Source organism: Pipistrellus kuhlii, unplaced genomic scaffold (genome assembly GCF_014108245.1).
Source record: "Pipistrellus kuhlii isolate mPipKuh1 unplaced genomic scaffold, mPipKuh1.p scaffold_m20_p_13, whole genome shotgun sequence".
Lineage (NCBI taxonomy): Eukaryota > Metazoa > Chordata > Mammalia > Chiroptera > Vespertilionidae > Pipistrellus > Pipistrellus kuhlii.
In genome coordinates this window covers 7,332,958-7,359,134 of record NW_023425438.1, presented here as the reverse complement: position 1 = coordinate 7,359,134, position 26,177 = coordinate 7,332,958, and the positions used below count along the sequence as shown (strand labels likewise).

The 26,177-nt window shown below is 34.9% G+C and overlaps 1 protein-coding gene across 5 annotated transcripts in view; it reads right to left on the bottom strand.

Annotated features, from left to right (window-relative positions):
• The window catches only part of STRN (striatin), a 70,750-nt gene that overhangs the window by 26,296 nt on the left and 18,277 nt on the right, over positions 1–26,177 (bottom strand). For all 5 annotated transcript variants that reach the window (XM_045580520.1, XM_036434760.2, XM_045580521.1 and 2 more), the window contains exons 2-7: positions 23,626–23,729; positions 16,840–16,913; positions 11,102–11,180; positions 9,407–9,574; positions 7,580–7,715; positions 3,894–4,029 (exon numbers count right to left, since the gene is read on the bottom strand). In XM_045580520.1, coding sequence (XP_045436476.1) covers positions 3,894–4,029; positions 7,580–7,715; positions 9,407–9,574; positions 11,102–11,180; positions 16,840–16,913; positions 23,626–23,729 — 697 coding nt within the window. The remainder of the gene's footprint in view (positions 1–3,893; positions 4,030–7,579; positions 7,716–9,406; positions 9,575–11,101; positions 11,181–16,839; positions 16,914–23,625; positions 23,730–26,177) is intronic.

Below are 26,177 nucleotides of genomic sequence, written 5' to 3'. Positions count from 1 at the left end.
GTAAATTAGGCCCCAAAACACTATAATCAAGAACCCATCATTTTCTGAATTAGATTATGACTGAATCACAAAATTTTTTTATTAATTTACATAATGAGAGATTGTTAAGAGATTATACAAATTTAATTTTAAAAAAAAGAGATTATACAAATAGACTTCAATGATCTTCTCATTTGAAAAATTTTGTTTTTGGCATGTGTTCATCAACAAATGACCATTTTTATTTTATAGGACTTATAAGGAATACTTGAAAACTTAATTAACCTACATCTAAAATTTAAAACAATTTAATCAATCTAATAATCTCCTTAAATAGGAAACAAAGCTTCTAGTAAGAAAGAAATTACAATTACTAACTTTCACTATTTCAGGAGAAGAAAATTTAGAGAATAAATGTTACATATATTATACTTACTATAAAAAAATTTATATTACTATATAATGTCATGTGTTAGCTCAGAATTCTTGCTTGAACTCAAGACCCATAGATCCAACTGCTCATTCTACATTTCCCTTTGGAAGTCTAACTAGTATCTCAAACTAACCATACAAATCAGAATCCCAATCTTCCCCCCTGCAATCTGTTCTATCCACAGGATTCCCCGTTTAATTTGATGACAATTCCATTTGCTCAGACAAAAATCCTCTCTTTCTTTAATCCAACATCAACTATTTCAGGAAATACTGTTTTTTTCCTACCTTCAAGCACATCTAGAATCTGACTACTATTCGAATCTATACTACTTCCCTAACCACTCCCTTGCTAGAATTACTGTAATAGTTGTCCTCTCTTCCCACCAAGACTATTATCAAGACTGGTTGCCCTGGGTTCTTTAGAATCCAGAGTAATGCTTTAACATAAAAGTCAGATCTTGCCATCCTTGTGTTCAAAACCCTAAGTGATTTGGTCAGTTCTTACTATAATATATTTCCCTTAGAAAAACTCTGCTCCAGAAACTCTAGTTTTCTTGAATTCTTCAAGCATACTACGGCTGCTGTATCTTAGGGCGTGTGCTCTGGCTTTCTTTCCCCCAAACACTTTCTCCAGATCCATATGCCTATCTCCCCTCATCAACTTAAAATCTTTTGCTCACATGTTATCCTCTCATGATGCTTACCATGTACACCTTATTTTAAATTATAATGACCCCACACCCACTACTCTCTATCTACCTTATTCTGTTCTACATTTTCTATTTTCCATTGCATTTATCATCTTCTGACATACTATTCATGCACTGTGCTTAGTGCTTATATCCTCATACTAGACTGCAGGGACGACAGAAATAGAGCTCCTCATCTAGAACACTTGCCACACAGAAGGCATTTGATCAATATCTGATAAATGATTGGACTAAACAAAAGAAACCAGAATAAACAATAATCTGTCTATTCTTAACAAGTTCCAATCCACAGTTTTTAAAATATGGTTATTAGGCCAGTGGATATACTAAAAACAAACTCAAATTTCTTATAAACATAACTATAATCTATCAATAGTAGAAAGTCTCTTTTTCCAGAAAGAGCTCACAATAAAAAATGTTAATTTTCATTAACCAGGTCTTAATCATTAATTAAAATGGGTGGCTTCTGGATCCTAAAATGCCTTCAATTGTGTGATTTTAAATTAGTCTTAATTTTTTAAAAATAAAAATATTATCCTTATAATCTTAACTATACTTATAATAACAATGAAAGGTCTTAGAAGTTGTGAGGCAAAAATTTACGTGGCAGAAACTAACAAGATTCTTAAACCTAAGCATATTCACCTTTATAGGGGTGTGAGGAGGGATAAAGGACACACTTAAAATGGTTTAAATGTCCATTCAACTACACAGGATTTGCCATCTAGTTCTGTTAATTGCTTAAAAGTGGAATGCTTTGAATTCGTAGCAGGCTAGGTTAAAATGTACACACGGTCATCATATAATATGTGAGACCATGACTCACGCCTTAAAGCTAGGGAAGTTACATATGGGACAGTGCAACTGTATTTGGAGGAAAATAAATCCCAAACACCACTGCAATAAGAATGGCAGTGAAAAGGGCCAACTATTATTATTCAGATGTATGACTCCTTAAAGAAAGACCTTTGTGTAACACAGTGGATCTAGCTATATTGATAGAATTGTTGCCTGAAATATTTGAATAACTTGATATATAATCTCATCCTATACAATAAAAGGCAAATATGCAGCCGGGACCGGTTTGGCTCAATGGATAGAGCGTCGGCTTGGGGACTGAAGGGTCCCGGGTTCGATTCCGGTCAAGGGCATGTACCTTGGTTGCGGGCACATCCCCAGTAGGGGGTGTGCAAGAGGCAGCTGATCGATGACTCTCTCTCATTGATGTTTCTAACTCTCTATCTCTCCCTTCCTCTCTGTACAAATTTCAATAAAATATATTTTTTTTAAAAAGGCAAATATCCAAATCTACCAAATGGTGGAACGACCAGTTGCTATAATGAGCACTCACCACCAGGGGGCAGATGCTCAATGCGGGAGCTGCCCCCTGGTGGTCAGTGCCCTCCCATAGCGGGGAGCACCGCTCAGCCGGAAGAGAGCTGAGCACAGTGGCAGTGGCAGGAGCCTCCCCTGCCTCCACGGCAGCACTAAAGAGCAGTGAGCTGAGCAGTATGGAGCAGCAAGCAAGTGGGCCATAAGGAGCGAGGGCTCCCGGACTGCGAGAGGGATGTCTGACTGTCGGCTTAGGCCCGCTCTCCCTGATGGGCCCAGACTGTGAGAGGGCGCAGGCTGGGCTGAGGGACCCCTGAGTGCACAGATCTTTGTGCACCGGCCTTTAAGTTATGGAATAAGACAGAAGAGAGACTAATTTCACTTTAACTTCCTCTGATTTCCAAACTTTGTTCTGGGTAGGGGAAAAGGTCAATCACTAAAATAGCCATTATATTCACAATTATGATTTCAAGTGATTATCCCAAATAATTTTTCAAATATTTGCCATGAAAAAGAAGTGGTATTAACATTATGAGATCCCTGAAGGAAAAGGGACAAGAAAATATTAGGATAGTTACTCATTCTCTAACCTTTATCAGTCTTTAAAGTACATAGACTATAAACTAAGGGTGTTCTAAAATTCTTTAACCTCGAGAAAATTTTCTCTCATTGCAAAACACTTGTTTTATTAACTCCTGTTAGACGTTTAAAATATTAAACATGCTTAGAACAATTTACACACAAAATCTGATGCCTTTGCAAACTGACAAAACCTGACTGGAATGGTATTGTAAATTACGATTTTTAAACTTTACTTCTTTTTGTACCAAAGATGCCAGAGATGAGCTCTCTAAATCCTCTAATGCAGCAATGTCCAACCTTTTTCATCTCACGACATACACAAACTAATTACTAACATACTGCAGCACACCAAAATATATATTTTTTGCCAATCTGACAAAAAAAATAGGCATAATTTTTATTCATTAACACTGACAGCTTTTGCTGTGTTGGCTGTTATCATTTAGATCAGTGCCCCTGACTAGTTAGGCATTTTATGTTTTAAAAGTCCTTACAGCATACTTGTTGAAAATCACTGCTCTAATATATTGTCATATTCAATTTCCACAAAATCTATTGTAGATATGCAAGTTCTACTGACTAGGCAGAAAAAGCATTCTGAAAGTAGGTGAATTCAAATTATTTTTATACTGCAATCTTATACAATCTTCTTTAACACACACAACACACACACACACACACACACACACACACACACACTAGACAAAAGGTGATAGTAATAAAAAAGTTCACTGGCTCAACATTTCAACATTATGAGAGATTTAAAGTGTTCTTTAAGATGTTACCCTCCTGGAAAAAATATTCATTAATTTTCTTTACATAATGTCTCTGGTTGGATCCAGTATCCTTCCTTACCCCAATCTGTTCCGTCACCGGCACTTCTAGATTCACTGTCGCCTTCCTCTGATGTAACTAAGAAGTCGAACTGCTTTAGAGCTTCTTCTGTATCTCGATCGTCACTGCTCTCAGGCAATGCTTTTTTCCTAACAATCTATTGAGAAAACATGCCAAATTAAAATATATTATGGAAGTAATTTAAATAAGGGAGAAGCTACCCCTTTACCATTGACTGACAAAACCCAATTATTGTTTTCTGTAGAAAGTGTATCTTTGTAATACCCATTCAACAGTGGAAAACAGATGTCTCTTTAAAAAGTGTATACATTATAATATTATACATTTTAAAGTAGTAATTTAAATTTTGTTCAATGATTTATTGTTGTAAATAAACTAATGGAATCATATATTAAAAACACTAGACCATAAGATACCTATTTAAATTATATAGATAAAATACGTACTGTATTAAAAGAAACACAACCAAATCATATTTCTTGGATACAGTTTGTCCCAAAAAAGAAACCTTTATAAAACATTGCAAGAGCTTTCAGAATATAACCATGATCAATTTTAACTATAATGCATCATTCCCTTATAAAATTTATAATCACAAAAACTACAAACTCAGTAATGCATGCCTTAGAAGCTATTCTGTTTGTGGCAGGGGGGTGGAGGAGTAGGGAAGGAATTCCCACTATTATTTCTACTGTCTCAAACTTGCATCAATTTTCTCCAATTTATATATTCAAGTTTTTCCTAAAATATGGATGATTCAGAGTGAGACTTGACTTAGATTTAATAGCAAATCTAGTAAGGGCTGTAATATCTCATATATATATATATATATATATATATATATATATATATATATATATATTTAGGAATCTCATATATATATATATATATATATATATATATATATATATATATGAATCTCTAGAATCACAAATCCAGTTGGAAGATCAAAACTTAGCCTAATGCATGCAGAGATAATTTTTTATTTATTTATTAAATATTTTATTGATTTTTTACAGAGAGAGGGATAGAGAATTTAGAAACATCAATGAGAGAGAAACATCGATCAGCTGCCTCCTGCACATCTCCTATTGGGGATGTGCCCGAAACCAAGGTACATGTCCTTGACCAGAATCGAACCTGGGACCTTTCAGTCTGCAGGTTGAAGCTCTATCCACTGAGCAAAACTCCGGTTAGGGCCAGAGATGATTTTTTTTTTTTTTAAGAATACATTTTTATTGATTTCAGAGAGAAACGGAGAGGGAGATTGAAACATCAATGATGAGAGAGAATCCTTGATCAGCTGCCTCCTGCATGCCCCCTACTGGGGATATACCTGGGCTGTGCCCTGAATGGAAATCAAACCATGACCTCCTGATTCAGAGGTCGACACTCAGCCACTGAGCCACACGAGCCGGGCCAAAGATGATCTGTTAGATCTATATGTCAATACTTTTTATGTATTATCTCCTTTTTGGTCACCTCCACAACCAGAAGCCCAAACAAATAAGGAAAACAGGTTTTCAGCTTCTTTTGAAAAAATGGACTCAGTATCTCCACTTCTCCAGACCTCAGCTTCTTCTCTCCATGCAAAACAGAAATAGCATGATCTAATCAAACTTTATCAATGGACTGTTTTGAGTAGTTTAAACATGTAATGGTAAAACATACAGATCAATGGGACAGACTAGTGACTCTAGAAGTAGACTCTAAGAGATAACAATTACCTGACTTGGATGGCCCTGCTCTTATGCTCATGACTGATACCACTTGTCAATCACAGCATTTTTAATCTAAAACCAGATACATCCTCAGGAATCCTTCTCAATGCACACTCCAGGAAGCTACTATAAATAGAAGAAAGCTGGCACAGTGGATGAAACCTACTCTGCCTTTCCTGGTGTATATAAAAACAGAATAGGAGAAATCATGGATTCTTAAATAATGCTAGAATAATTGGTTTAACTATTTAGAATATTTCCCTAAAATCAAGACATACTATAATATTAATCTAAAATCAAAAAATGCTATAAAAATATCTGGAATCGTAAATTCAGAGTCTGAATGTATTTTCAACATTAGTTATAACTAAGTATTGTATTAAGTCACTAGACTAACTCTTTGGGGGGAAAAAACTGTTTCTAAGTCTCATCTCCTCTCTATAACCTAATAAAGAAGGGAAATAAATGGCAAGATGAAAACCCACTGTCTATCAAGTATCCCATTTAAATAAATAAACAAAAATTCCTGTATTTTTGCCAAAACCGGTTTGGCTCAGTGGATAGAGCGTCGCCTGCAGACTGAAAGGTCCCAGGTTCAATTCTGGTCAAGGGCATGTACCTTGGTTGCGGGCACATCCCCAGTAGGGGGTGTGCAGGAGGCAGCTGATAGATGTTTCTCATTGATGTTTCTATCTATCTCTTCCACTTTCTCTCTGTAAAAAATCAATAAAATATATATATTTTTAAAAAACTCCTGTATTTTTAATGGCGAGACATAGGAAAAAAGTAAACTGTGGTTACCAATGGAGAGTAGATTAGTAAATGGGAATGGATGGAGTTTATTGTAATAAGCATGTATTACTTTTCTTCCTTATATCTAAGGTTCCACCTATTCCTGCCCAGAGAAACAATAATCTGGAAATAATAATTTGACAGTCTCTGATGGAAGCAGAGGACATAAAGAACAAAGAAGTAACACTTAGAAAATACTTATAGTCAAATATATCATTTTCATATATATTATAGTGTCTCACATTCTTCACAAAATCCTCTGGGGATAAGATGGATGTGTATTATAATCCTCATTTTACAAACTAAACAGTTAAGCCTAAAGGATTAATAAGCACAGATAATTAGTAACAGAACTGGGACTTAAACCCAAGGCTTTTGACTTCAGGTTCAGTCTGCTTTCTATTACCTTACATTCCTCTTCTTAAATAAAAATGGAAGAGGAAATTTGATTATTTTCCTAGTCAAAGCAAAGCATGCCCTTATTTCTTACTTTTAAAAAAATAGGAAAAAGAAAAGGAGGCAGAAAGAAGAAGAGAAAGAAGGGAGTTGGAAAGGAAAAAAGTAGGGAGAAAGAAAAGAGAGGAGGGGAGAAGAGGGTAGGAGGGGATAGAATAGAGAAGGGAAGAGAAGGGAGAAAAAGCAATTTAAAGACACCTCTTAGTGTAAGAAACTACCAAGGGAGAGTCAATAAACTTATAAAGATGTAAGCAAAATTACAGAAAAATCCTAAACAAGCTTGAAGAAACCTAATGGAAGAGTTCTGAAAGTCTGTAGAACTTGTCTGCCAAAGCAGCCCTGACAAGAAAACAGCATCAATTCGAGTTGATGCCAGTCGCCATTAGGGACTATAATGGGTCTGCCAGTTCTATTGTCTTATAGCAGCGAATAACACTGCATTGTTACAACACACAATGCTTACCGTATTCACCAGCTCTATAGAAATGTTGAAATGTTTAATGAACTAACAAAAAGTCAAAAAATGAGGCCCTTAATAGAAAGCTGCTATACTAAAAATATTCCTGATTATGCAATAAATACTAAAAACTTGTATACTTCTTCAAATTCATAAAAAAAACAAAAATAAAGATAAGGTTTAGGTTGAAAGATATGTGTTATTTTTACACTACACATACGATTCCCTAAAAATAATTATATCTGAGTTATCCAACTCACTGTTGAAGTATCAATGACGCTTTTCTCTCGTCCATCAATGTCATCATCGTCGTCTTCATCACTGAAATCTGCAGCTGCACTTTCAGGGAATTTGAAATTATCCAGTACCGAGGCAGAATCTGTTAACTCTGATTTCCTGGTTTAAGACATGTACACTTTGCTCAGTTCATGTTTTAAACTCAACATAAGAATTAATCTGTAATATGATGCACTATCTTCTGCTTATACTGTAATCATGTTTCCTCAAATAACATTATGAATGACATTGATTCTTATCCATATAATTATAATATAGGAAGCAATATAGAAAGTGATTACTTTTTACTTTGCAACCCTATCTATTTAGATTAATGGTAATCTAATGTAAAGAACCCCTCCTGATTCAGATGTATTTTGATCCTAAGTTAACTTTTATGTATTTCTTCTTAAAAATATTTTTTCTCTCTGACAAACTTTATTCTTTTCCTCTATGCTACTCTTACTATTACACATAAGTTTCCATAACTAAAAAATAACTAGAAAATATGTCATTTTTCTCTGATGCAATCTTCTATTTCTGAACAGCTAATGAACTGAAAAAAGCAAATGTGCACATCAAGTTACTAAATACAATATATTACTCAAATCAACATTTCTACAAAACTTCATCTTATTAGTGAGCATAAACTTCTGGAAATGATTTCAAATATGTAAGATTTTAATTTAGCTCCCTAAAAATATATCTAGTAAACAATTTCCTAATGACCAGAAAGAATGATTTATCTCTAGTTCATTAAAAAATGTTTTAGAAACAAAGGTATGTCTGTGAAAAAATATAGCCACAACTATGGACAAAATTTTCAAGACAAATAATAAATTTCAAATCTGCAGGAAGCTACGTTTGAGGTTTTTCCACCTTATTCTTCACCTCTACATAATTAAGACATTCAGAATAATATCTTTGTCAGCTTCCAAAGAGAGGTCAAACCAAAACACAAGACAACTAGAGTGGTCCTTTCTGAAGGCCTTTATACTGACTTGAGTTAACCCTTTAGGTCAAACTATAAGCAATAATGCAGACACTGTCTATGTCTACACAAAGAAACAATCTACATCTCACATTTATAAAAACAACTTAATGTAGTTTTAATTATTAATGAATACATTTAAGAAGACTCCAATGACATCTGTTTACAAAAGTCATATTTTTAAACCTTTACCTAAATCTCATAATTTTAGTTTATGGTCCAGAGAACAGAAACTATGTTCTCACTAAACAGCGATTTTCATCCTTTTTCATGTCATGGTACACATAAACTACTAAAATTCTGTGGCACATCAAAAAATATATATTTTACTGATCAGGGAAAAAAAAGGGGGGGAGGTATAATTTTTATTCATTTACACTGCATGGCTATTGTTGTGTTGGTTGTTATCATTTTTTCATTTGACAATCTAAGGGAAAAGCCATCAATGCCCCTGACTAAATAAACAAAAGTGGCTAAGATAAGGTTTACTTCTAAAGGTTTACTTCTTAAAAATGTTTAACTAAATTTCCAAAATAAGATCTTTTATGAAGTTCTAATAGTAAGTCACTAAGCTTCAGGATATTAAAATCTGTATTAAATCCATAAATTTCAAGCTAATATCTTAAATAAAAAATATTCTTAAAATATCATAAACTCTAAAAAAAAAATCAAACTCTAATCACTGTTATCGTCTAATTTATTATAATTATTTCTGTAGCAGTGTCTAAAAGTGCAAGTGTCATAAATATCACCCATAAACCAAATATATTCAATAAAAACTGAAGTTATAGCTAAAACACTTTCCAGACAAAATACTTACCCAATCATTGCTGTATCTTTAACTTCACCTTCTGTGCCATTTATGAGTGAGTCCTGGTTTTTGTCATCTTCTCTGTCCGTGACATCACTTGAAAAGCCCAACAAAGCTCGCACTCGTTTGGACTTCACATCTAGAATAGTATCTGTGTAACCCACCTCCTGTAGATACCTGTGTATAAAGATGATCCTTACAATTCAGCCACACTGGATCAGCATTCCATAACTTAATACATTAAAAAAAGTATTTCTTTAAATCCAGTGCCTGCATAGGATTTAACAGACAAGTAACATGCTAGTACGACTTGCTAATAAATAATCTTCCAGCTGCAGATGGAGCTGTCTCTTGCAGTACCAGTCTCTACCGTCACTAAGAAAAATCAAACAACTATACAATACTCCATTCATTATATTATCATAAAAAGAAACTGTTTCTTAATATACCTAATAGCACATTCTTTCTTCTTGGCAGGGTTGGAGCAATCTCACTCTCAGATAAATTATTTTATGACAGTAGTTGTTATATTCAGCAATCTTTTTACACTTCTGATGTAAAGTGTCACCGTTTAAGATCTAAAGAGAATGTTTCTGGCTTACATAGTTTCCTCTATGATATACAATAAAAAAGTATAATCCAAAGAGTCACTTCTCCAGAAGGAATGCTTCTATTCTGGGACAAGTGTAAAATGAAAAATGTAGACCACAATTCAGTTGTGGAATGTGGGGAGAGGGGTGGCAGCACAGGATAAAAGAGAATAGGCTTTGGATTAGCCTAATTGGGTGTAAAGCCCATTTCTGCTACTTTCGTTGTTACTCTAATTCTGCTGACCTCAGCTTTCTTTCCCTTAAAAGAGATTCACTTAGTAAAGTGCCTTCCTCTCTGAAATCAATAAAAATATTTTTAAAAAATAATTAAATACTAGTGAAATCTCATTTTCTTTTAACTTCAAGTAGATTAAAAAAAAATAGATATTTGGAGACATTTTATTATTCCCTTCCCATCACCAAAAGGAATGGCTGGCAGGCATACACTTTGGAAATTATAGATTTAGAATATTCACAAGCGATCTCAAAAGTCCAAAACAAACAGCAAATTCATTTTACTAAGGCATAAACCTGAATACCAATTTCAAACGTGATATGCAAGGACCAAGTACTGAGCTGGTGAGTGGGTCTCGCCCACCACCTGACATCTGAACCTCAACCCAGCTCTGCTCCCTCCTTATAGTCTCAACTACCCCTTTCATAGGATAAAGTACATGTCAGTGCAATATTTGCAAACAAGGGGAAATAAAAAAATTCTTCAATTAATTAAAAGCAGAAAGCTTAAAATCACAAATTTACATATAAATACTAATTAAACTTATATTAAAACTTGTATATTCATGTATAAAAGATACAAACTTTAAACTATAAATTTAAGTGTATGTAAAATCTAGAAGCTTAAAGTTATACTCTTTTTAATGAATCTAAAATAATAAAATTATTTATGCCTTATAATTCTTATTAATATTTAATAATTTATAAATTCCAGTACAGGGGAAAAGTATTTAATATGAAAAAGAAAAAGTAATTCAATTAGCTTTTCACAGCAGCAGAATAATAAGGAAAATTATTCTACTGATTTGAAAATACAAAACAAAAATAATCTCCTGAAAATATCTGCTGCTTCTCTTTAATTTGACCAGGAGTTACTTACTGTCTGAGTAGTTGACGACCTTGTTTCCACATTAACTGGCTATTTTGTTGTGGTTGCACCTCTGTTTCATTACCTTCATCTAGAAAACATTAAATCATAATAAAACCAACTTGTCATATACATTAGAGGGTATCTCTAGTGATAAAAAAAAATCCAAAAATATTTATAAGATTAAGGAATATGTAAAACTGCACTGTAAGGTATGTTTCAGGACCATATACATTCTGTTTTTAAGTCAAATTTCCATAACAAACTCTGAATTCATTACTGCTAGTGGATTCCCCTCAGAGTTGTAGAACTGAAATAAAAACATTTTCCAAATCTTTAGGCAGCCTCAGAATTTTGCTCTAAGATCAAGACCTATCCACATCAAGTCACACAATAAGAGTCCTATAAAAGTATCTGAAGCACCAGGTCAAGTGTGGAACAAAAAATACTCGGGAATGATGGCTTTTAAGAAAAGTCAGTTTGATTAAAGAAGTGGATAGGAAATAATCTCATTCCAAATTTATACCCAATATGTCTAACTCCAGAGCTCATATATTTTCCTCCATATGCTATCACTACATCGATAAGAAATTAGAGAAATACATAAGTTTTAAAAATTAGATCTTACATTATCATTTTTCTCCTAAAATAATGAAGCAAAGCTCTGTGAAACACCATCTACAAATATCAGTACAGTAGACGGAGGGTAGAAAGTGTGGTCAGGAAGATTAAGTTAACCAAAAAAGAAAAATTACTTTGGGATAACTTCAGGGGGTATACTTTCTTTAAAAAAAAAAATAAATAAAAAAGCAACAGTCTCAATACTAAAGAAAAATGACACTAAACCACAAATTCACAAACTGTGGATATAATATAGTATGTTCCAATACGTCCCCTTAATAAGTCAAGTGAATAAATTGTACTTACCATATAAAACCATTTACATTAACATTTCAAAAAACTAAAATTTCAGATGTGAAAGAACTTTTGAGGTCATCTAATTTCCTAAATCCTTTCTATACCATCCTCAAATATAATCAACTGCCTTTGCCTACTCTAGCCAATGAGTGATGTTACCAAGGTGTGGTATATCCATTCAATGGAATACTACTCACCAGGAACAAGGGACCAACTGATGACATACACTCATATGAATTTCAAATGCATTGTGCCACGTGAGAGGAGCTAGAATTAAAAGGCTACATATTGTCTTTCAGGAAAAGGCAGGACTACAGAAGGAGAAAATGGATTAGGGTTGCCAGGAGATTAGAGTGTAAAGCAAGGGTGAGAAACATCTGACCAGTGGGCCTTATAAGGCCGTGAAAACATTTGGTCTGGCCCTGCCAAGGCATTCAGGGTGAGTTAATTAAATGTCTGACCAAATACAGCAGGCTAATTGTTAAGTTGATAATTTTGTATGACCTGAGAACGATGTTATATAAATATCCAAATCGCCTTTGGCAGAAAAAAGGTTCCCCACCCATCTTAAACAATTAACTTGTTCGTGATCTCAGAATCCTCAAACTTCTGGTGGGCAGGTGTAACGTGAAAATAGGTGGGCAAAGTTACTTCTCAAAGGGCTGAGAAGAAACTTTTTTACTTGCCTAAATCCATCATCAATTAAGACCGAAAAAATTGTACAAAGGAAAGAACGAGCACAGGGAAAAGCCGACGGAGTGCAGAAACTGCCTGCTGACAAGAAACCGCCAGCAGGTTCGAAGGGTTCTGGCGCGATTCTGGAGAGAGACGTCCGTGTGAAAGTTAAACTGAATGCATGTTTAATCACACAGGCCCCAGTGTGTGCGTGTTACTGCGAAGACGAAAGAATATTCACTGGAACCCTATTTGAATTTTTCTCAGCCCATCCCCTCAAGTGAGAGAGAGGTCGTCTCAGAAGTCCTAACATCCAGTACCTCTCAGATTGTGCTGTTTTGAAGGTGGGTCGTCAAAGAGAGAATTTAAGTTAAAATGAAGTCTTGAGGGTGGGCCCTAATCCAATGTGACTGATGCCCTTATAAAAGGAGACTAAGATAGCAGTTGAGTCGCTGCAAGAGCAAACTTATGGCCTACAAAGCCTAAATATTGCTATCTGGCCTCAGAAAAATTCTGCTGGCCTGCTTTACATCATAATCTATCTCCTTAGTCTTACTCACTTAGGCTCCTTTTGTCTTCACTTCCTTTCCTCTGGAGTTTTAGTTCGAAGTCTATCACTTCAACCATTCTTTTGTCAATGTACTCAATTTTCTTGTACCCTTGTTTTCCATGAATTCAAGTATTAACTATTTTCATTCTATTTAGCAAGTGTATAGACAAGTGCTTCTATATAAACTCATGTTCACACATGTCAACCAAACCCTTAGCTTTTCTTAATCCTACCATTTCTTAGTTGCTTTTCTGTTGATTTGTTATAAATCTTCCCTACGTTCTGTAAACCTCTCATACACTTCTTACCAGATAATTTTGTCTCAAACATAAAGCTATCATATTAAATACCACCACCAAACTGAAACCCTAACCTACAAACCCATCACCTACTTCCTATATTCTCTCTTGGTAACAATAAAAGACATGCTCCCCCTGTCATTTTCTACCTATGTTCAGAATCCAATCCCTATCACGTTTTCCGATACCTTCCTATGTTGTATGTCTCTATTTCTCCTTTTTATTTGCTCCTCCTCTACAAAATACAACTCTCACACACACTTCCTTCACCCTTTGTGTCCTGCCATCTATTACCCTGTAATCCAATCCCTCTTCCTCACCTTCACAACCCAATCTTCCTGAAAGTTGACCACACTTAGTCTTCATTTTCCACTCATGTCTATGTTTCTGTCCTCACCTCTCTTCTGAAATTACTTGCAATAAATTCTCAGTGATCTGTTTGTCACTAGATTTTTCAATTCTTTAGACATTAATCAGTAATGCTGAAGGGTCCTTACTCCTGAAAACCATCTCTCCTCTTTGTTTCTATTGGCTTTCCTCCTACCATTAGGACAATTGTTCTGAGTTTCCTTTTCAGGATTCTATTTTTCTACCAGTTTTCTTTAATGTTGCCATTCCTCAGAGTTCCATTTTAAATTCTCTTCTCACTCTGCATAAAGTCCCTGGGTGAGCCTTCCACTCAGATGTCTTCAGTGCCATCAGTACTATACGGTGGTGCATCTCAATCTGCATATCAAACCTATACCACTGGTCTAAACTCCAAACCTACACACCTGTTTACTAGCCACCTTCACTTGATTGCCTAACAAATAAACCTAGAAGTGAGCCCGCCATCTTCCAAACCTGTTTATAGTCTAGTTTTTTAAACTAGAAGTGTGGGAGTCATCTTTGATTCTCCCATTTTTTCATCCTCTACATTCAAACAAGAACCAATTCCTGCAGATTTTAGGTCCTAAATATTTCCTGAATACACCCACTTCTCTTAAACTCCGCTGTTAGAAGCCCTGTGTGGTAACCTTCCTCAGGGAGCCAGAGGCTGTGACAGTCTCCTAACCAGTCTCCCGAATTCCAGTTTTGCTACACTCTAACCCCTCTTCTAAGCTGAAGAAAAAATTTGATCACAAGAATCCTAATTAAGTTCTTCAAATGCCTTCTCATAACTCCTAGGATAAAGTGTATACTCCTTAACATATTTTACAAGACCTTGTAACAAATTTTACTGTCTCTTCCCCCCAGCTAACTCTCTAGTTATATCTATAAACATTAATTTTCTCCCTCCAAATACTAGCCAGTTATTTCATTTCTCAAATGTGGCATATTATCTCAGAAACTTTACGTGCAAGTGGCAGCCAAACTCCACTTTCCTGCTTCCCTTCCACTCTCTCTTAAAAAAAAAGGGAGAGAAAAAAAAAAGGAAGAAATATATCCTCAGGTAAGGATTAACAAAAAAAATTAATAAAATGAGAATATTATCTTTATTAAATAACTATTTTAAGAATTACAGTTAATATACATAAAGCCCCTAGTTCAAGGCAGGTATTTCAGTAAGTGATATAAATAATAGTTGGTATCTTCAGATATTTGATCTAGAAATTTAATCTGAAATTACATCAAAAACAAACTCACCTTAAAACATGGCAATAACTTTGAATAACTTTTCTTTCTTTTCCTTTACTTCTATGAATAAGTAATATCTGATTGTTTCCAGATACTATAGTTTTGTATTGTTTGGTGAGGTGAAGAAGATAGGAGGATAAAGAAGACATAATGCAAAATTATAATAAAACTAGATGCCTTGTGCACGAAATTCATGCACGGGGGGCAGGGGGGCCCTCAGAACAGCCAGCACCTTCTCCAATTTAGGAACCCCTCGAGAGATGTTAAACTGTCCATTTAGACCCGATCCCATTGCTGGCTCCCAACCGCTCACCTGCCTGCCTTCCTGATTGTCCCTAACCGCTTCTGCCTGCCACCTGATCACCTCCTAACTACTCCCATTCCAGCCTGATTGATGTCTAGCTGCTCCCCTGCCAGCCTGTTTAACCCCAATTTCCCTCCTCTGCCAGCCTGGTTACCCATAACTGCCCTCCCCTGCAGGGTTGATCACCTCCAACTGCCCTTTCTTGCAGGCCTGGTCCCTCCCAACTGCCCTTCCCTTCTGGCCATCTTGTGTCCACATAAGGGCAGGATCTTTGACTATATGGGGGCAGCCATCTTGTGTGTTGGAGTGATTGTCAATCTGCATATTACTCTTTTATTAGATAGGATAGAGACCTGGTGTATGGGTGGGGGCCAGCTGGTTTGCCCGGATCAGGGTAGGGGTTCCCTTGGGGTGTGGGGTGGCCTGGGTGAGGGGCCTGTGGTGGTTTGCAGGCCGGCCATGCCCCCGGGTGACCCAAGCAGAGGCCCTGGTATCTGGAATTTATTTACCTTTTACAATTGAAACTTTGTGGCCTTGAGTGAAGGCCTAGGCCAGTCAGGGCAGGTAGAAAGCTTTGCTGCTTCTGTTCCCGGGGCCAACCCTATCCTGCTCTCCATTTTTTCTTGGGCTTTATCTTTTATAATTGAAACTTTGTATCCTTGAGTGGAGACCTAGGCCGGCTAGGGCAGGCAGAAAGCTTGGCTTCTGTTGCCAGGGAAACCCAAGCATCTCAACTTGGGTTTCTGTGGCTGCAGCCATCTTGGTTGGGGTTAATTTGCATACCCACTCTGATGGTTTGATGGGCATTGATGATGGGTGTGGCTTGAGCAGAGTGATGGTTAATTTGCATATTACTCTTTTATTAGGTAGGATGTTTCAGCTGTTAAAAGATTATCTAATTACACTGTGATGACCAAGTCCAAAACAATTTTGTACCTGAAACTGAGGGATTAGGCTCATTGGACAAGGTATTCCCCCATACTTAAAGAAGAAATCTTTTACCTCCATAGTTCCTCCTCTTTCTCTTAGAATTTCAAGAGCATTCTGAACTTTGTACTGCACATATCAAAGTTCCCATTAATATTGGGAAGATCCAGTAAAAATCAGTTATGATGTATGTTTCCCCATAAATTCTGATCCTTTCAGTAAGTGTAGAACATAAGCAGAAAATAGGAAACTAAAGTAAAGGGAAGAGGATAAAAGAAGGAAGGTGGTGGAAAATGATCTAAATGACTCTACATGATTAGTGTCAAAAGATAAGTAGGTCAGAAAAAATAACTAATATGCAAATAACTAGAAATCAATTTGCAATTATAAATATCATAGCTACAAATACTTAATATTAACTTCTTTTTAATCACTTGAACTTCCTTTAAAATTAGCTTACCAGAATCATAGCTTGGAGGCTTCATATCTCCCTGATTCAATTCTGTCCCATATTTCAACTTGTGGTATTTGGCTCTAACAAAGAAATGAGAAAATACAAACCATCTTAAAACATATTTAAGTAAACTTTTAGATATTCAATAGCAGTCATCAGTTTGCAGTAGTCCTAGGTAACTTTCAAAGGCACATAGCCTTCTAAGATGTCAAAGTCATAATACAAAAGCATTTGCCATTACTGTTTTGTTGTTGGCCCATGAAGTGCTATTATAACAAATAAAGGACTAACTCTGGGAACCATACATCTTCTTTCTGTACTAACTAATGAACCATATTAACATGCTAGCTTTTGTTGTATTCAAATTTTCTTGATAACTGCCAGAATATTTTACTATCAAAAGCAGCAGCAGCCGGGACCAGTTTGGCTCAATGGATAGAGCATCGGCTTGGGGTCTGAAGGGCTCCGGGTTCGATTCCGGTCGAGGGCATGTACCTTGGTTTCGGGCATATTCCCAGTAGGGGGTGTGCAAGAGGCAGCTGATCGATGACTCTCTCTCATTGATGTTTCTAACTCTCTATCTCCCTTCCTCTCTGTACAAAAATCAATAAAATATATATTTTTTAAAAAGCAGCAGCAAAGTTTGGATTGTAAAATAAACTTGTAAAAGACCTTTTTCAAAATTGAGTTTTTTAAAAAGAAAAATCACCTATAATACTATCTTATCAGGCAATTATAATTTGCCAAGTATGCATTGTATTGAATAATCCAAAGGATGGAGGGGGAATCAGCTCAAATCATGAATATTGAATAAGATATTCCAGCAGAAATAAATAATTTTTTTTAATAGTCAAAGTATCCTTTGCCTTTCTTTGCAGGAAGAACTCAGGAAAAACTGTGAACAGGAATTCTTGTCTTCTCTTGCTATATGAATGTTATTATTTCTGGTTAGTCTGACTTAACCATCTCAGATTTAACCATCTGAGACCAGAAAAATAAACTAGATAAGGTAAAAAATTTTAAGATTAACTAAAAATGGACACACTTAATTTATTTGGGTATTTTAATTTGTTTGCTATTATTGAGGCCATTTATAAAAAATATCCAATATAATGAGACTGGGATAATAACAACCATTTGAAAACTTAAATAATAAAGAAGTAATGAAAGAGTAACATAGCCAGCCCTAGCCAGTTGGCTCAATGGACATATAGCATTGGCTCTCCAACTAAAGGGTCAGAAGTTCGATTCTGGTCAAGGTCATATGCCTTGGTTGCAAGCTCCCTGGCTGCATTCAGGAAGTAACCAATTGATGTGTCTCTCACATGTGGATGTTTCTCTCTCTCTTTCTGTCTTCCTCCCTTACACTCTTTCTAAAATAAAAATCAATGGAAAAATATCTTTGGGTGAGAATTAACAACAAAAGAGGAAAAATAATGTAGCCAACTCTGAAAGCTTTTTTTTTTTAATTATTTTTATCCTTATAAAAAACTAATTGAGCACTTACTATAAATTTTTTAAGTAAATTATAAAGAAAATGAAAATTATTTGCTCAAATATATAAAGTACTGAAATTCCTCATATTATTTTACAGTAATTATTTTGCAGTTACACACGAAAAGTCAATGTTTTATATAGAAGGGAATCTTAAGAAAACCTATAAAAATTATACACAGTTGATGTTCTATTTCTTAGGGTAGGTGGTGGGTATATCATTATTTTTTTATATTAGTCTTTATGTTCTGCATAGATAATAAAATGTTTTGTAATAATATGTATCCATTAAAAAGGAAAAAATATTTGTTTTCTAATATGGATTGATCTCTAAGCTTAAGTAAAAAAAGCAAAGTATAAAATACTATGTACATATGTGGTTTATATGTATGTTATGTATATTTCATATGCATTGAATATTTCTGAATACATGACACATAAAACATCAGTTAAAATTATTTCCTTTGGGAAGGGAAATCAGTAAACTGATGCAGAAGGGAAATTACTTTGTGTTATTTGGCAAATTAACCATATGTATATATGACTTTTTAAAGTTTCTTAGCAAATATTTTGTCCCAAATAATTTAGAACATTTTTTCTCTACCCCCAATGCTTCTCTTAATCAAAGATTTCCTCACCTTACTAAACTTCTCCTAGTCTACCTCAATGTCTCCGTATTAATGATATTATAAGAGGTTAAGATTTAGAGCCACTGTCTCAAAATAAAAATACCTCCCAGAAGTCACAACACTAATTGAAAGCAACTGGCTGAGGATAGAGAAGTAGCGATAACATTTTATGGAATGAATTTATATATTTTTGTTATCTGCATATAAAGAAAAACATTTTCAAACACAAAACAGTGCATTCTAGTATTCTTAGGAAAAACTGCAACAGAGCTACAAAAATGAAACAGAAAATATTATATGCAACATATACATCAAAAAATAATAAAACTATGAAATAACACTTCATAAAAAATTAGACAAAGACAAAATAAGTAAAGAAATGCTGTGTTTACAAGCTGGGTTCCCTTAAAATAATTTCATAATATCCAATAAATGTACTGAATTCTTATAACACACCAGGCCCTGTATTGGCTGCTGGGAACAACCTGCAACTTGTAATCAATTATAAGGGTAGAGGCAAGAAGATGCCTGAGGGGCAGAAACGTAAATAAATAACTACAGCACACTGTGAGTGAGAGCTCAGAATTATATCAACGGTCATATTAACTCAGAGAAGGAATTAGCTAATTCTGTCAAAGATGGTTTCAAGGAGACCTACCAAATAGGAGGTAACACATGAGATTTTAGCTAAAGTTCAAAATACCATCAGTTTCCCCACCAGACAAATGATCTGATATAGAGGGCATTTCTGTCAGAAGAAACATTACTTAAAGTTCCTCAAAATGTGTATGTGTGTTTGTGAAGTGGATATAAGTATTAAAAAAACAGCTATGTGTGTATGTGTGTGAATGCGTGTCATGTGTGCATGTATATGTATAGGACAAGCAAGGGGCCTGGATGTAAAAGATTTTACCAAGAAGAATTTTGAAATTAGCCAGATACTTTTAAGCAGGGATTTAATATTTGTGTTTTAAATAATTAGTCCAATGAACATGAAAATACCTAAGAGCTCTGATTTCACAAAGAAATAATTTATTACATTTTAATAGTGCCATTACATCAGGAATAATCTCAGATCATTCCATAAACTTCAAAAGATACAAAATCAGGGACTCTTTTCCAGGAAAATCCCATTCATTAAAAAAACATCACCACCACTTCCCTGGACCAGGCCAGTCTTTCTCCAAAGTCAAACTACTTGAAAAATAAGCGACTGTATCTGTCTCCACTTTATCTATCTTACTCACCCTTCCATCCCCTATGATCTGGTTTATGTTCCTGCTACCTCACTGAAGCTGTCTGGCAAGGATACCACCAAGCTCTTAACTGGCAAGTCCAAACGACTATTTTCAGTATGCAATTTACTTGGAGTCTGTTTGGCACTTGCAATTGTCAAACTCCCCTTTTCTTGCTTCCGATAGGGACTTAATCACAAGGAACAATAGCCTGTAATTTATTGGAATCTAGAATCAGGTAATATACTACTCTCTTCTTCCTCTCCAACCACTGTTTTGTTGGTTTCTCTTCCTCTGCCTTTGTTCAAACATTTCCATTTCTGTGACTCCTGTAGGTTCTCTTTTCTTCCCAAAATATTTGTTCTTCTTGTCTCAACTACTTCTATAACTTTACCCACAATATTGATGTATACATTTCTATCGATAGTTATGAGTTCCTCTCATATTTGCTTTAAACCCTTAATTCTTATCTTTTTTAAATTCTTAATTGTTATCCTTAATTCATTTGATAAGTTCCAAAACTCATACTTCAAGCCAGAACCCTAGGAATCTTTCTTAAGTTAACTTTCTTCCTCATCTCCTATACCAAATCATCTTCCAAATTATATAAGATACTCCTATTTAAAATGTTTCACAGCTGATGCGTCCTCTATTCCTGCAGCTACTATGCTATCATGTCTCATCCTTGACTATTACAATCTTCCTGCCTGTATTAACAGATTTTTCCAGTCTATTCCCCAAAATGAAGTAAAAATTATCATTCTAAAATCTACTTCACACTATTCCATGCTTAAAACCTTTCAATTGCATGACAAATGTAATATGTATTTCTAGACCAGAAAAAAAAAAACACCTATAAAAATCATATTAGAATTTTTGGTTAAAAAAATGTTATAAAGATCATCACTGAAACATATGAATATGGGTTTTGTTAGATAATGGAACTATATCAACATTAAATTTCCTTAATTTGATAATAAGCTGTAATTATGCAATGGAATGTCTTTGCTCTTAGAAAATATATAGGGAGGGCCGGGACCGGTTTGGCTCAATGGATAGAGCGTCGGCTTGGGGACTGGAGGGTCCTGGGTTCGATTCCGGTCAAGGGCATGTACCTTGGTTGCGGGCATATCCCCAGTGGGGGGTGTGCAAGAGGCAGCTGATCGATGACTCTCTCTCATCGATGTTTCTAACTCTCTATCTCTCTCCCTTCCTCTCTGTACAAAATCAATAAAATATATTAAAAAAAAAAAAAAAAAGAAAATATATAGGGAGGAATTTATAGGGAAAAGGGATATAATGTCTGTAACTAAGTAGGAAATTATTCAGGAAAAAAATATGGTATATTGTGCATGGTGACAGTTAACATAGTAAAAAGTGGTCAAATTGATAAATCTGGGTAAATGGCATATGGGTCCAAACTTTTATTAGTTTGAGATTATTTTTGAAAGTTTTTGAAAATTTTCAATATTCCCTATTATGTGTAAATAAAAGTTTCAATTCCTTAGTTAGGCTTTCCATGATCTCATCAAATCACAACTAATGTCTTTCCTTCCAATACACAGTAATTATAAATTTCTGAACACACCAAACTGCTTTATTCTGTATAAAACATATCCTCTCTACTTCCTGAACGTTGTCTATCTGGCAAACACATTATTTTTTATGATGTTCAAGCCTCAACTCTTTTAATTATACCTTTCTTTCTACTTCCACCTTCCATACAAATATCCACTCCCTTCCTTGTGACCCACTGTATCCCACACAGACTTCTCCCACAGCACCGATCAGACTGCACTGCACTTCGTGGCTTCCAACTGTGCTTCCAGTTACTGTAAGCCAGTAAGGACAAGGACTATGACCTATGTTCAGACTCAGGTCCAGCACAAGTGCTTAAACTGGATGCACAGATTAAATATGTTTAATGAGAAGGGACACACACACACACACACACACAATATTCTTGGTTACTGTAATATCTATGTATTTCAATTCTTCCATCTTACGAATACTATAATGTTCTGGTACAGAGTACAGGTTTCAGAATCAGATAGACCTAAGCAATCTGAAACACAGCTCTACCTGACCACAACTCTATACAGTCACTTTGTTTTTAAGCCTCAGGACCTGTAATATAGTAAGTAGTTAATAAACAGTGTCCATTTTATTATTAGATAGCTTAAAGTCTCAAATATTCAAAATTACTACCTTTAAAAATCTGGGGTTTTTTTTCTATCTCAATACAGTTTTCAATTAACTTCTCAAGGAAAAGAACTGCCTATTTTTCACTAAAAAGTGAACTTGTTGTCAATCTCATTTAAAGATGCTATTAAAACTGAACACAAATTCCAATAAAGTTTTATTTCATAATATTCATAAATATTGTCTGCTAAATGTTATTTTATGGTAGTGCTGCAAACAGCCCATACAGCAACTTCAAAATAAAGAGGAAAGAATGTGATCACTAAAATTTAAGCAAAATAGAGAATTTCAACATATCTATCAAATACTCAAAACAAGAATGGTTTCACACTGCTGAGGCGCATACACACACACACAAACCCAAAGATCATCATCCATTAAAGCAAATAAACCTAATTTATAAGAAAATTTCCAAAACTCTCATCTATAACGTATTATCCTTAATTTATGACCCAAGTTTTATTATTTGAGTATCTCAGACACTAGCAAACTAGAAAGGTAAGGTTTGCTTATGGAGAAATATGAATAGCTGATAGAAAAGGCACAAAATATGAAAAAAGTCTATAAAAAGATTCTCAACATAGTCTGCCAGAGCAATTTTTTTTCAAAGAAACTATATCAAATTAAGTAATATTAGATAAGAAAGTAGTTAATAAGCATTATGTAATTTCCTTTACAACTAAAAACTATTTCATTCCATAAAGAAATGGGATATTAAAGATTCAATAAGTACATTTTTTTTTGTTTTGTTTTGTTTTTAATATATTTTATTGATTTTTTTAGAGAGGAAGAGAGAGGGATAGAGAGTTAGAAACATTGATGAGAGTGAAACTTTGATCAGCTGTCTCTTGCACGCCCCCTACCGGGGATGTGCCCGCAACCAATGTACATGCCCTTGACCGAAATCGAACCCGAGACCTTTCAGTCCACCGGCCGACGCTCTATCCACTGAGCCAAACCGGTTTTGGCATCAATAAGTACATGTTTCTTAAGAAAGAAGAGGGTATGGGAAAATTGTTGCTAAATTTTTTAAATCATATAAATCAGTTTATTGGTCTTTATTAAATGTTAACAACAACATAAAATTAACATATTACAACCATTATAAATATTTATTACAGATGACATTTCCTGAATTCAGAAGCATAAAGTATTAAAATTTAGATTTAAGGAATGGCAGAAAAACTATTCCAAACTTTAAGAGAAGTCTATCTTGCATTTTATTGAATTACCTTTCCTGTTTGAGAGCATACTCCAGCATTTTGATCCTCCTCACAAGATCCTTCTTCAAATTTTCTTGACCTTTCCTTTCCCCCTGAAGAAATGCAATCTGGGCCTGAGAAGGGAAAAGAAAGATAAAACTCAGTTTAGAGCAAATAAGTTTTTTATTAAAAACTCAGTTGAGGAAAGAACCTTTGGGAGATAGGACAGTTAGATGAAAAAAACATTTCCTTTACATATCTGTCACAAAGTATGCAAGTATACAGGAAGGCATTGGCTGCATGAAAAAAAAAAAGGGGGGGGGCTGAATGTATGATTCTGGACTAGATTTGGCTATAAAAGGAAGTCATTGGGACAACTGGCGAAACATGAATGGGGTCTCAGGATTAGAGATAGTTAACATATCAGTGTTAGTTTTCTGGGTTTGACAGCTATATGTAGTTACACAGAGCAGTATTTGTTTATAGGAAATAAACCCTAAAGCATTTTGTGGAAGGCCATGGGCCATCAGGTTGGCTAGCATGGTTCAGGACAAAAATAATTCTTTGTATTGTCCTTGCAACTTTTCTGTCAATATAAGAATTAAAATTGTCGATAAAATCTTTTATTTTGAAACAAATACTATGCCAATATGATAAAATACAAACAATACAATTTAATACCAGCATCATGAATAATGAAGAAACCCTATAAGTATTGATAATCAGAAACAAAACAAGGATGTTCATTTTTTCATCACAAATATTTAACCTTGTTCTGGAGGTGGTAGCCAGTGTCATTAATTAAGAAACAAATAAGTTTAAAAATAAATAAATAAATAAATAAATAAATAAATAAATATAGAGAAGAGGAAATAAAATTATTATTATTTGCAAATTATATGAGTGGATACCTGGAAAATCCAAGAAAACTAATTGTAAACAATTATAAAAATAGAGGAATTTAAAAAATAATCAACTGAAACCAATGAGCTTCTATAAAAAGTACTAGTTAGATGATATAAAGAAAATAATCCCACTTATAATAACAAAAATGGTAAAATGATTAGAACAAATTAAGAGCTATGCAGAGAGAATATTTTAAATGGTACACTAAAAAATGCCTGAAACAAATGAGAAGCAAAGCCATGTTCTTAAAAAGAACAATGATTTTATTTCACCCTAAATAAATCTTTAAAAATTATGCAAGCCCAAATAAAATACCAACAGTGTATTTTTAAAAAGCATCATAGTCCTAGCTGGTTTGGTTCACTGGATAGAGCATTGAATGGCCTGCAGACTGAAGGGTCCTGGGCTCAATTCTGGTCAAGGGCACATGCCCAAGTTGTGGTCTCAATCCCCAGTAGGTGGTGTGAAGGAGGCAGCTGATCAATGATCAGAGATAATCCTCTCTAATCATTGATGTTTCTCTCTAATCATTGATGTTTCTATTCCTCCCTCTCCCTTCCTCTCTGAAATCAATAAAAATATATTTAAAACATCAGACATATTGATTCTAAAGTACATATTGTTGGGACTGCAGAGCAATACAGTCATTCAAGGCCATTTGTAGCTTCTCCCCACAGGAGAAAGGCCAGGAAACACTTGCTGGACACCAGGAATCAGACCGTATAAGGAACTGAAGCAGTCCTAAAGACACCTGATTGCACAACTGCATTCCATGAGCATTCCAAGCTCACCAGCCCAGCCCCCAGACCCACTGACTGTAAGAGCTGCCTGCCAGTGACTGCAAACAAGGCTGAAACTCCAGGTCCGAGTGCTGCCGTCATCACCCAATGTCCAGCCCCTTCCCTTTGGTTATTCCATTCTCCAACCTTTTCCTTAAATAAATTCCTACAATAAAAGTATTCGAATGCATGACATTTTATTTAATAAACTATAAGATGTGCTCCAAAGGAAAACAAAATAGAAAATATAAACAGGAGATATAATAAAAGCTTACCTTTTAAAAAAGGTCAATATTAATCAACACAATATCAAAATGAAGAGCCATGAAACTATATTGATGGAAGATCATTACATGAAAAGCTAGAGAGCCTAACTAGAAATATACCTAACGATCACAGTTTTAAACAGAAACAACTGAGCCCTGACCAGTGTGGTCCAGTTGGTTGGAGGATCATCCTGTACACGAAAAGATGGAGGGTTTGATTCCAGCCAGGGCACACAGCCAGGCTGTGGGTTTGATCCCCAGTCGGGGTGTGTGCCGGAGGCAACTGATCAATGTTTCTTTCTCACATCAATATTCCTCTCTCTCTCTTTCTTCCTCCCTTCTTCTCTCTGAAAATAAAATAAATATTAACAACTGAAGTTGGGCAAAGTTTTTTAATACTCTTCTTGGAACTTTCCTGTAAATTGGAATATTTTTTCCAAGTTCTTAAAAAGGCAGCTCTGATGCATCATACATACCATACCTGTTAAAAAGATAAAACAATGTTCACAGACAGCTGAATTACAGATATATATTTATATGGCTGGCAGCAATGCAAAATTTATTTTTGGCAAAAGGGGCCTGACAATGCTACACACATACCCTATAACCTGGTATGGAAACACCAGCACCT